Here is a 13,400-nt window from a genome sequence, read left to right as displayed (position 1 = left end):
TAATCCCGAACAGCACAGCGGGGTATCTGTTCCCAGGCACCAAAACAACTAACTCCTTGCAAGCCCAGTTTAGGGTGTCTTACCACCTCTGGTCTGGCTGAGCCACATAGTTTCCGCTCTCCCACAGGATTATTGCGCAATGGATCTAAAGCGTAAATGAAGCAAAAGCGCTGCCTATGGCAGGAATCATTTTCCGCCCACCTCTGCGGGATGTATCAGAACATATCCTGCGGTCTGTAGTAAACCCATTAGCCCACTATAGGCGGCCTGCATGATATAAACTAAAGTGCGGCCGTATACAATCACCTAACCGTGATTATGACTGGGTGTTATAAGGTCCACAGTAGGACAAATGCTTATCAGTGTATCACCGATACTCTGGTTAGCTTTTTGTAAGCTGCTGCCTGTCAAAGGGGATAAGCATGTGCACTGTACACGCATTCTAAGCGCAAGGACAACAATTTTACACTAGCCTCTTATTAAACAAGTTGCTATGAAAACAATTTATGTAAGAACTTACCTGATAAATTCATTTCTTTCATATTGGCAAGAGTCCATGAGCTAGTGACGTATGGGATATACAATCCTACCAGGAGGGGCAAAGTTTACCAAACCTCAAAATGCCTATATAAATACACCCCTCACCACACCCACAATTCAGTTTGACGAATAGCCAAGTAGTGGGGTGATAGAAAAAGGAGTAAAAAGCATAAAAAAATTGAACTGGAAATATAATTGTGCTTTATACAAAAAATCATAACCACCATAAAAAGGGTGGGTCTCATGGACTCTTGCCAATATGAAAGAACATGAATTTATCAGGTAAGTTCTTACATAAATTATGTTTTCTTTCATGTAATTGGCAAGAGTCCATGAGCTAGTGACGTATGGGATAGTAATACCCAAGATGTGGAACTCCACAGAAGAGTCAGAGGGAGGGATAAAAATAAAAACAGCCATTTTCTGCTGAAAAAATTAAATCCACATCCACTGTACTCAGAAGAATCGGGCTTCAAAATGCAGAGAAGCGCATATATCACAGAAGAAAATCAAGCACAAACTTACTTCACCACCTCCATAGGGAGGCAACGTTTGTAAAACTGAATTGTGGGTGTGGTGAGGGGTGTATTTATAGGCATTTTGAGGTTTGGGAAACTTTGCCCATCCTGGTAGGAATGTATATCCCATACGTCACTAGCTCATGGACTCTTGGCAATTACATTAAAGAAAGAGGGGACTTACCAATGAGTCTGTAATTTAGTGTGAAACACACCACATTATCAGATGGGGGATTTAGATTAGACTGGAAAGAAGCATGGGATACCCAGCGTCGACCGTTATTATATATACCAATACTATATTGAGATTTATATAGATACATGACCCCCGGCTCTATTGAGAGCCAAGCCATGTTGACTTATTTTCTTCTTTACAGAGCACATCTCTCTGCCTACCTCCATGAGAAAGAACTACTAGGGGGTAGGGGAAGTGGGAGGGATATTTATAGTCTTGTTTGGGGTGTCTTTGCCTCCTCCTGGTGGCCAGGAATAGTATTTCCCATAGGTTATAAATGTTCTAGTGGACTCTCACTGCCAATAGAGGGAAATCAGAATAGTAAAATAAGTCAAAAGGAAAGAAAGTGCTGAAATAGAACGGTCACATTCTCAGATAAATGTTTGGGGTTTTTCCGCACCTTGCCCACAGCTGAGAAGAAGTCTTCAAGATCTCGTGACCGTATCCTTGCAGCCAGCTGCATACAAAATACTGTGCGGGCATCGCGTTCTTCTGGAGTCAAGACTGTGTCAGGTTCTCTGAGGAAACAGCATTACATTAAAAAGCATGAAGTACACCTGTATTCATACCACACAAAATGTCAGCCAATTCTAAAGCTAAAGCCAAAATTATGAATCAAGATAATATGAGAAGACAAAACTATTCTAGCACACACCCAAAAAGCTACACATTAACCCTTACACTGGGTTCAATCCCTTTGTTACTGGGAATTTTAGAGAAAAACTTGCTCAAAATGCAGAACAATTTTTAGCATTTTTGCTTTCACTTAATTTAAACAGAAATAGAGCTTTTTTTATTTACCTATGATACACACACACAATCAGTTAAGACAAAAGGTTCTCTCTTGGGTTCCACTTTGTTCAGAAATACACATGCATGCAGTGGCGTATTTAGGTTTTGTGCTGCCCTAGGCACTCAAAATTTTGCTGCCCCCCTCCAAAGATTTTAGGTCTTTTTTTCCCCTTAATATTTTTTTGGGATCAGTGTGTAAAATGTTTTATTTTTATTTATTTTTTTTCATAACAATTCAAAAGAAAATAGGCTAGCATTTGCATACAGGTGGGTTGAATTGCATGCATCTCATACCATTTTCTCCCTGAGAGAAGGGAGAGGAAAGAAGGGGAGGGGAGAAAAGGGAGGGGAGAAAAGGGAGGGGAAGGAAGGGAGAGAGAGAAAAGTGGGGAGAGGAGAAGGGGGGAGGGAAAGAAAGGAATGAAAAGAGTTGAGAGAAAGAAGGGAAGGATTGAGTTGAGGAAGTGAGGGAGAGAGAAAGGGAAAGAAGGGGGAGAGGAAGGGAGGGAAAGAAGAATACACTTTGAAACAATCACTGCCCTTTACATGCAACAACATACAGTAATTACCATCATTCAAGTAATGAAACTTTTTAAGTGTCTGTTTTTACTATTTACTCCATGGGCTCATGAATGCAGAGAAAGCTAGCCATTAGTAGCTAACATACATAAATGCTGAGAGTTTATGATTAGACATCACAAGCTGATCTAAGCAGTGCAGAGGCATCCAGTCTGTTACTAAGACCTGCAATAAGCACTGCACTAGCAGACCCACCACAGCAGACAAGGGGAGGCAGCATGTCGGCACAAGGTCTTCTCCTCCAGCCTCACCTTGTAAGCATATCCCCGGGCAAGTTTCTCACCAAGAACGCTTTCACTGCAAAAATAATGGTGGCTCTAAATGAAGCAATGGTTTAAAGGAGAACTGCCTGTGAAGAGTGACCTTAAAAGCCTGCACTTTATTGCTCACTGTACTGTGTGCTGGCTTTTAGAGAGGATAGGGCAGATGTGCTGGCCCTCCCAAATCTGCTGCCCTAGGCACTGGCCTTGTTGGCCTAGGCCTTAATAAGACCCTGCATGCATGGTTTTCAAAATTAGTGTTTAGCAATTAGAAGTCCGATAATTGCAGCAGTGCACCACACTTCTGAAATTCATGGAAGGGATTAATTAGTTAAGCTTGCAAGCGTAATAGGTGGGAGTGTAATTAAAATAGACACTTCTGACCTCCCTGATCCCTCCCACGCTCCTGTTTTTTGTTATTGTTCGTTTCTTCCTGCAGTGCAGAATCCCCCCTCCCATTTACCCTCCCACCTCTCTGATTCCTCCCAAACAGCTCTCTAATTGTCCCATCCTGAAGGTGTCTGCCAGTACCTAGGTTATATATATTTTTTTGTGTAGTGGTCCAACCACCCCTCTCCAATCTCTAGTGTAGGATCCTCCCCCACCCGAATTGATATATTTTTTTGCAGTGTAGCATCCCTTCCCTCAACACTAATTTGTCTGCAGAGTAGGGACTAAGGATACCAAGAGTATGAAACACATTTCTAAGTTACATATAGAGCAATTGTTAAACAACTTTGATAATATAAGTATGATGAAAGAAAAATGCTGGGTTTCATGTCCCTTTAATATTAAATATTTCATGTACATATAAAACTTAGAGGCAAAACTATTTTTACTAAGCAGAAAAACAATGTACAGTGTATTCCCGAAATTGAAACAACGTTCTAAAAAACACAAAAACAAAAATTTATGCTTACCTGATAAATTTCTTTCCGGATATGGAGAGTCCACGACGTCATTCAATTACTAGTGGGAATATCACTCCTGGCCAGCAGGAGAAGGCAAAGAGCACCACAACAAAGCTGTTAAGTGTAACTCCCCTACCCATAATCCCCAGTCATTCGACCGAAGGGAAATGGAAAAGGAATAACACAAAAGGCGAAGAGATGTCTGAAGTTTAGTCAAAAGATAACTGTCTTAATAAAGGGTGGGGTTGTGAACTCTCCATATCTGGAAATAAATAAATCAGGTAAGCATATTTTTTTTCCCCTTTCCTATGGCATGGAGAGTCCACGACATCATTCAATTACTAGTGGGAACCAAAACCCAAGCTAGAGGACACAGAATGAACAGTTAGGGAGAACAAGACAGGCAGACCTAAACAGAAGGCAACACACCTTGAAGAACTTTTTTCCCTCAGCCGAGGCAAAAGTATCAAATTTTTAGAATTTGGAAAAAGTATGCAAAGAGGACCATGTTGCCACCTTGCAAATCTGTTCCACAGAAGCTTCATTTTTGAAAGTCCAGTAAGAAAAGACAGCCCTAGTGGAATGAGACTTAATTCTCTCAGGAGGCTGTTGTCCAGCTGTCTCATAAGTCAATTGACAACAACTTCCCATAACCCAAAAAAAAAAAAAAAAAAAGAAGAAGGAAAGAATAGAAGAAGTGGCCTACCGGCCCTTACATCTGCCAGGGAACACAACAAAAAAGATCAGAAGATTGTCGAAAGTCTCTAGTCGCCTGCAGATAGAACTTCAAAAAATACACAACAATCAGGTTATGCCACAGACATTCCTTCTGGGAAGGAATAGGACAAAAAGAAGGAACGACAATTTCCAGATTGATATAGCAGTATTCCACCACCTCAGGAAGAAATCCCAACTCAGTATGAAAGATAGCCTTATCCACATGATCACACTGCAGAGCCAAAAGCTCTGAGACTCTACGAGCAGAAAAAAACATAATTTATGTAAGAACTTACCTGATACATTCATTTATTTCATATTGGCAAGAGTCCATGAGCTAGTGACGTATGGGATATACAATCCTACCAGGAGGAGCAAAGTTTCCCAAACTTCAAAATGCCTATAAATACACCCCTCATCACACCCACAATTCAGTTTAACGAATAGCCAAGCAGTGGGGTGAAAAAGAAAGGCGTAAAAAACATCAAAGGAATTTGGAAATAATTGTGCTTTATACAAAAAAAATCATAACCACCACAAAAAGGGTGGGCCTCATGGACTCTTGCTAATATGAAAGAAATGAATTTATCAGGTAAGTTCTTACATAAATTATGTTTTCTTTCATGTAATTGGCAAGAGTCCATGAGCTAGTGACGTATGGGATAGAAATACCCAAGAAGTGGAACTCCACGCAAGAGTCACTAGAGAAGGAGGGACAAAATAAAAACAGCCATTTTGCTGAAATAAATTAATCCACAACCCAAATATAATTTTATTCTCATAAATAAAAGGAAAAACTTAAAGCATAAGCAGAAGAATCAAACTGAAACAGCTGCCTGAAGAACTTTTCTACCAAAAACTGCCTCCGAAGAAGCAAATACATCAAAATGGTAGAATTTAGTAAATGTATGCAAAGAAGACCAAGTTGCTGCTTTGCAAATCTGATCGACTGAAGCTTCATTCTTAAAAGCCCATGAAGTGGAAACTGATCTAGTAGAATGAGCTGTAATTCTGAGGCGGGGCTTTACCCGCCTCCAAATAAGCTTGATGAATCAAAAGATTTAACCATGATGCCAAAGAAATGGCAGAAGCCTTCTGACCTTTCCTGGAACCAGAAAAGATAACAAATAGACTAGAAGTCTTCCTGAAATCTTTAGTAGCTTCAACATAATATTTCAGAGCTCTCACCACATCCAAAGAATGTAAAGATCTCTCCAAAGAATTCTTAGGATTAGGACACAAAGGGGGGACAACAATTTCTCTATTAAATGTTGTTAGAATTCACAACCTTAGGTAAGAATTTAAATGAAGTCCACAAAACTGCCTTGTCCTGATGAAAACCAGAAAAGGAGATTCACAAGAGAGCAGATAATTCAGAAACTCTTCTAGCAGAAGAGATGGCCAAAAAGAACAACACTTTCCAAGGAAGTAGTTTAATGTCAAAAGAATGCATATGCTCAAATGGAGGAGCCTGTAAAGCCTTCAAAACCAAATTAAGACTAGAAAGGAGGAGAGATTGATTTAACGACAGGCTTGATACGAACCAAAGCCTGTAGAAAACAGTGAATATCAGGAAGTTTAGCAATTTTTCTGAGGAATAAAACAGAAAGAGCAGAGATTTGTTTTTTACAAGGAACTTGCAGCCAAACCTTTATCCACACTATCCTGAAGAAACTGTAAAATTCTAGGAATTCTAAAAGAATGCCAAGAAAATTTATGAGGGGAACACCATGAAATGTAAGTCTTCCAAACTCGATAATAAATCTTTCTAGAAACAGATTTACGAGCCCTTAACATAGTATTATTCACTGAATCAGAGAAACCTCTATGACTAAGCACTAGGCGTTCAATTTCCATACCTTCAAATTTAATAATTTAAGATCCTGATAGAAAAACAGACCTTGAGACAGAAGGTCCAGTCTTAATGGAAGTAGCCAAGGTTGGCAACTGGACATTTGAACAAGATCCGCATACCAAAACCTGTGAGGCCATGCTGGAGCAACCAGCAACACAAACGATTGCTCCATGATGATTTTGGAGATCACTCTTGGAAGAAGAACTAGAGGCAGGAAAATATAAGCAGGTTGATAACGCCAAGGAAGTGTCAACGCATCCACTGCTTCCGCCTGAGGATCCCTGGACCTGGACAGGTACCTGGGAAGTTTCTTGTTTAGATGAGATGCCATCAGATCTATTTCTGGAAGACCCCACATCTGAACAATTTGAGAAAACACATCTGGGTGGAGAGACCACTCTCCCGGATGTTAAGTCTGACGACTGAGATAATCTGCTTCCCAATTGTCTATACCTGGGATATGAACCGCAGAAATTAGACAGGAACTGGATTCCGCCCAAACAAGTATCCAAGATACTTCTTTCATAGCTTGAGGACTGTGAGCCCCACCATGATGATTGACATATGCCACAGTTGTGATATTGTCTGTCTGAAAACAAATGAACAGTTCTCTCTTCAATAGAGGCCAAAACTGAAGAGCCCTGAGAATCACACAGAGTTCCAAAATATTTATTGGTAATCTCGCCTCTTGAGATTTCCAAACCCCTTATGCTGTCAAAGATCCCCAGACAGCTCCCCAACCTGAAAGACTCGCATCTGTTGTGATCACAGTCCTGGTTGGACGAACGAAAGAGGCCCCTAGGACAATACAATGGTGATCTAACCACCAAGTCAGAGATAGTCAAACATTGGGATTTAAGGATATTAATTGTGATATCCTTGTATAATCCTTGCACCATTGGTTCAGCATACAAAGCTGGAGAGGTCTCATATGAAAACGAGCAAAGGGGATCGTGTCCGATGCTGCAGTCACGAGACCTAAAACTTCCATGCACATAGCTACTGAAGGGAATGACAGACTGAAGGTTCCGACAGGCTGCAACCAATTTCAAACGTCTCTTGTCCCTTAAATCTATCTGGAAACTGAAAAAGGTTACCCTTGTCTGAGGAATCAAAGAACTTTTTGGTAAATTGATCCTCCAACCATGTTTTTGACGAAACACTAGTTGATTCGTGTGAGATTCTGCAGAACGTAAAGACTGAGCTAGTACCAAGATATCGTCCAAATAAGGAAACACAGCAATACCCCGCTCTCTAATTACAGAGAGTAGGGCACCGAGAACCTTTGAAAAGATTCTTGGAGCTGTTGCTAGGCCAAAAGGAAGAGCAAAAAATTGGTAATGCTCGTCTAGAAAAGAGAATCTCAGGAACTGAAAGTGATCTGGATGAATCGGAATATAAAGATATGCATCCTGTAAGTCTATTGTGGACATATAATGCCCTTGCTGAACAAAAGGCAGAATAGCCCTTATAGTCACCATTTTTTAATGTTGGTATTCTTACATATAGATTCAAAATTTTTAGATCCAAAAAAAAGCCTGAGCCTTTACTGGGATTGCAGGGATGCGTGAGAGAAAAAAAAAAAAATCTTCTCACAGGCGGTCTAACTCTGAATTCTTTTCTTTACCCCTGAGAGACAATACTCTGAATCCATTGATTTTGGACCGAATTGGTCCAAACATCTTTGAAAAATCTTAATCTGCGCTCTACCAGCTGAGCTGGAATCATGCAGACTTGGGGGCTGGCTTTGATCTCTTTAATGGATTGAATTTATTCCAATTCGAGGAAGGCTTCCAATTGGAAACAGATTCCTTGGGGGAGGGAATAGGTTTCTGTTCCTTATTTTGTCAAAAGGAACGAAAATGGTTAGAAGCTTTACATTTACCCTGAGGCAAAAAAAACTCCCTTCCCCCCAGTGACAGTTAAAATTATTGAATCCAACTGAGAACCAAATAACTTATTACCTTGGAAAGAAAGATATAGCAATCTGGACTTAGAAGCCATATCAGCATTCCAAGATTTAAGCCACAAAGCTCTTCTAGCTAAAAGACAGATTTAACATCAATTTTGATAATATCAAAAATGGCATCACAAATAAAATTATTAGCATGTTGAATCAAGTTAACAATGCTAGACAAATCATGATCCAATACTTGTTGTGCTAAAGTTTCCAACCAAAAAGTTGAAGCAGCTGCAACATCAGCCAAAGAAATTGCAGGCCTGAGAAGATGCCCTGAATATAAATAGGCTGTCCTAAGATAAGATTCAAGCTTCCTATCTTAAGGATCTTTAAAAGAAGTACTATCTTCCGTAGGAAAAGTAGTACGTTTAGCAAGAGTAGAGATAGCCCCATCAACTTTGGGGATCTTTTCCCAAAACTCTAAAGTAACTGCTGGCAAAGGATACAATTTTTTAAACCTTGAAGAAGGAATAAAAGTACCAAGCCTATTCCATTTCTTAGAAATCCTATCAGAAATAGCATCAGGAACTGGAAACACCTCTGGAATAACCACAGGAGGTTAATAAACAGAATTTAAATGTTTACTAGTTTTAATATCAAGAGGACTAGTTTCCTCCATATCCAATGTAATCAACATTCCTTTTAACAAAGAACGAATATACTCCATTTTAAATAAATAAGAAGATTTGTCAGTGTCAATATCTGAGGCAGGATCTTCTGAACCAGATAGATCCCCATCAGAGAAGGATAATTCAGCATGTTGCCAGTCATTTGAAATGTCATCAACTTTATGAGAAGTTTTAAAAGACCTTTTACGTTTATTAGAAGGCGGGATGGCAGACAAAGCCTTCTGAATGGAATCAGAAATAAATTATTTTAAATTCACAGGTATATCTTGTGCATTAGATGTTGAGGGAACAGCAACAGGTAATGAACTACTACTGATGGATACATTCTCTGCATGTAAAAGTTTATCATGACAACTATTACAAACCACAGCAGGAGATAAAACCTCCACAAGTTTACAACAAATGCACTTAGCTTTGGTAGAACTGTTATCAGGCAGCAAGGTTCCAACAGTTTCTTTCAATTTTAAAAATGAAACTGCTTTATTTTTGATGCAATGCAAAAACGAAACTGCTTTATTTTTTGAACAAATACACAAAAATGAAAATGCTTTATTTTACAAGATAGAGTAATAAAAACATCTTAACACCTCAAACAGCCTCTACACCTCAGCAATAGCTTTGCTGAGGTGCCTATTTAAAAAGAAACTGCTTTATTTTTTTAAAACCTGAATCCAAACTGGAGCTTTTTCAGTAATGACAGGCTAACAAATGACAGTTAAACTTGAAAAACAATAAGATGCAGATATCTCTCCTCCATACACAGGAAGTGAGAGAACAACAAGTGCACAAGAGATAAATTTTTACCTCACACAAGCGTGTCAAAAATAACGTCTCAGCAGACATCTTAATGCAAAAACGTTAATAAAACCACCAAAATGAGCCAAGTTCTCCTCAAGTCCCCAGTGCTTGCCATACATAATCCCCTTACAACACTAGGAGTAATGTATTAAATATCCCTGTTAAGGAAAATACATGGCACTTTACTATTTCCCTAAGAAAATAAAATTAGCATTTACCTCAAATCTGCCTGGCAGCAAGGCAGCTCACTAGGTTTGGAGAGGTCCTTTCCCTCACATTGACCTGTGGAAAATAATAAGGGCAGCAACTTATTTAAAATATGAGGGAGGCGCAGTGAGAATTATGTCCCACAAGTTCCCTTTGCTTAAAAGCCACCAATTCTCTACTGAAGAGACTGAAATGGACTACAGCTACACCGTGGAGTAAAAACAGTACATACTAGTACTGCAAATAAAATAATAAACTCTTGTTTGAAGAATCTTTCTAGACACCTAACTTTACCACTTCCTTACACTAACGTAGGCAAAGAGAATGACATGGGGTTGGATAGAAGGGAGGTGATATTTAACAGCTTTGCAGTGGTGGTCTTTGCCGCCTCCTGCTGGGCAGGAATGATATTCCCAATAGTAATTAGATTAAAGGGACAGTCTAAACTAGAATTTTTATTGTTTTAAAAGATAAATCACTTTATTACCCATTCCCCAGTTTTGCATAACCAACACAGCTATAAAAATATACTTTTAACCTCTGTGATTATCTTGTATCTAAGCCTCTGCAAACTGACCCTTTATTTCAGTTCTTTTGACAGACTTGCAGTCTAGCCAATCAGTGCCTGCTCCCAGATAACTTCACGTGCACGAGCACAGTGTTATCTATATGAAATATAGATAACACCATCTAGTGGTGAAAAACTGTTAAAATGAATTCTGAAAAAAAGAGGTGGCCTTCAAGGTCTAAGAAATTAGCATATGAACCTCCTAGGTTAAGCTTTCAACTAAGAATACCAAGAGGACAAAGCAAAATTGGTGATAAAAGATATTGGAAAATTGTTTAAAATTACATGCTCTATCTGAATCATGAAAGTTTATTTTGGCCTAGACTGTCCCTTTAATTAATCTGTGGACTCATGTCATTAGAAAGAAAAAAGTGTTTAGGGCCACTATAGGGAGTTGTATAATAGCAGCTAGCTTTGTTACAATTTAGGTAAATGGTGGAAGAGTTTAAAGTGAATTTAAATGTTGATGCTAAAGTGCCCGGTTTTTAAAAATTTGATTAAAAACGGGCACTTTAATTCATCAAAATTTACATTTCACTCCTGTTGTGAAAAACAAAACAAAAAAACCCTTTACCTTTTAAACTTGACAGCTGCTCCAGCTTCCTCCGGTCGTCGCAAGCCATTTCTGATGTCAGAAATGACGGATGGGTCATCCTTCAATCACGGCTCCCTCCCCGGGGGAATCAGTGTCTGATTCAATGCCGTGATTGGAGGAAGCTGGATTCCTCATTTTAGACCCAGGAAGAGGCTTTGCGACAGGTGGAGCAAGCTGGATCTGCTGTCAAGATTAAAAGGTAAGTTTGTGAAATGTAAATTTTGATGAATTAAAGTGCCCCTGTTTTTAATCAAATTTTTAAAAACCGGGCACTTTAGCATCAAAATTTACATTCACTTTAAAAGCACGACTACCACTCTGAGGAAACATAATACTGATGTCTCACATAGATTTCCTATATCTTGCTCTGAATAAAAAAGCAACATGTTTTCTTGCAGCTTGTGGTGGGGTGCTCCCAACTGCTTTTGCTTTATTTACAGTGTCCAGGACAATTTAGAAATGAAATTGTAGCACTTGTTGGTCTAAAAGAAGGAGCTTAGCACCCAAAATGTGTCAAAAGAATCTTTTCCTATATAAAAATATAAAATACCTGAGAGGGCTCTTGTCTTTGTGTCTAGGACTGTGGCTCCTACTACGTGTGTAACGACGTCTGTTAGTGAAAAGAGGAGAGTTAAATTTAAATGATTGTTTTTGCCTTATATTGATTGCAATCAATGTTCAAATACTAACGCAGGGCTACGGTATCGAGAACGGTCATCTCTGCGTCTATCACGACTGCGGGAGCTGTGACGTCTCCCTCGGCTCCTGCTCCTGTGTCGACGTTCACGGCTGCGGTGTCTGTCTCTGCTTCGTCGCCGAAGGCGATCTCTGCTCCGGCTGAAGGATGTAATGGAAAAATAAGTTAACTGCAGTAGTAGACAGTAGAACAGAACAGTGGCAGTGTTGCATTTTTTTATTTTATATAAGAGGTTTAAAAAAAATAAAATAAATACTGTAGATATATTTTCACTGTGTATAATTGTTAGGGTGTGTATTTAAGTAATTTTAAGTGTACAGTTTTTTGCTTTGTATAAGCAATCACAGAACAGCTTGTAAGAGGATGAAGGTTACGAAAAAACAAAAAATGTATGCTTACCTGATAAATTTATTTTTTTCCGGACATGAAGAGTCCACGTTGTCATTCCAATTACTAGTGGGATATTCAACTCCTGGCCAGCAGGAGGAGGCAAAGAGCACCCCAGAAAGTGTAACTGCCTTACCCATAACCCTCAGTCATTCAGCCAAAGGAAATGAAAAGGAAGAAAACACAAGGGTGAAAAGGTGCCTGAGGTGTACTCAAAACTGCCGAATTAAAAATAAAGATGGTGGGGTCATGGGGACTCCATGTCCGTAAAGAAATAAATTGATCAGGTAAGCATAAATTATTATTTTTTTCCTAAGACATGGAGAGACCGCAACATCATTCCAATTACTAGTGGGAACCAATACCCAAGCTAGAAGACACGGAATGAACAGGCATGGAGAAAAAGGCAGGAGGACCTAAACAGAAGGCACCACCGCTTGAAGAACCTTTCTCCCTAAAGAAGCTTCAGCCGAGGAAAAAGTATCAAATCTGTAGAATTTGGAAAAAGAATGCAGAGAGAACCATGTTGCCGCCTTGCAAATCTGTTCCACAGAAGCTTCATTTTTGAAAGCCCAAGAAGGAGGCAGCCCTAGTGGAATGAGCTGTAATTCTCTCTCAGGAGGCTGCTGTCCAGCAGTCTCATAAGCCAAACGAATCAAACTTCTCAATCAGAGAGACAGTAGTAGAAGTGGCCTTCTGACGCTTACGTTTTCCAGAGAAAACAAATAGGGCAGAAGATTGCGTTAAATCTTTAGTAACTTGAAAGTAAAACTTTACAGCACGCACAACATCTAAGTTATGCAAAAGACGTTCCTTATGAGAAGGAGGATTAGGACTAGGACAAAGTAGTAACAACAATTTCCTGATTAATATTTCGATCCGATACCACCTTGGGGAGGAACCCCAATTTAGTACAAAGAACCACCTTATCTGCATGAAAAATAAGGTAGGGGAATCACATTGCAAAGCTGAAAGTTCAGACACTCTGCGAGCGGAGGAAATGGCAACAAGAAACAAAAAACTTTCCAGGATAACAGTTTTATATCAACCACATGCATGGGCTCAAACAGAGCCTGCTGCAAAACTTTGAGAACTAAATTAAGGCTCCACAGGTTTAAACACAGGCTTAATTCTAACCAGGACCTGAACAAA

General features: G+C 39.4%; 1 protein-coding gene across 2 annotated transcripts in view; it reads right to left on the bottom strand.

Annotated features, from left to right (window-relative positions):
• RBM23 (RNA binding motif protein 23) overlaps positions 1-13,400 on the bottom strand; it is a 93,200-nt gene that overhangs the window by 50,565 nt on the left and 29,235 nt on the right. For both annotated transcript variants that reach the window (XM_053702306.1, XM_053702307.1), the window contains exons 5-7: positions 11,855-12,001; positions 11,715-11,774; positions 1,694-1,811 (exon numbers count right to left, since the gene is read on the bottom strand). In XM_053702306.1, coding sequence (XP_053558281.1) covers positions 1,694-1,811; positions 11,715-11,774; positions 11,855-12,001 — 325 coding nt within the window. The remainder of the gene's footprint in view (positions 1-1,693; positions 1,812-11,714; positions 11,775-11,854; positions 12,002-13,400) is intronic.

Source organism: Bombina bombina, chromosome 2 (assembly GCF_027579735.1).
Source record: "Bombina bombina isolate aBomBom1 chromosome 2, aBomBom1.pri, whole genome shotgun sequence".
Classification (NCBI taxonomy): domain Eukaryota; kingdom Metazoa; phylum Chordata; class Amphibia; order Anura; family Bombinatoridae; genus Bombina; species Bombina bombina.
This window is presented reverse-complemented; position numbering and strand designations above follow the sequence as displayed.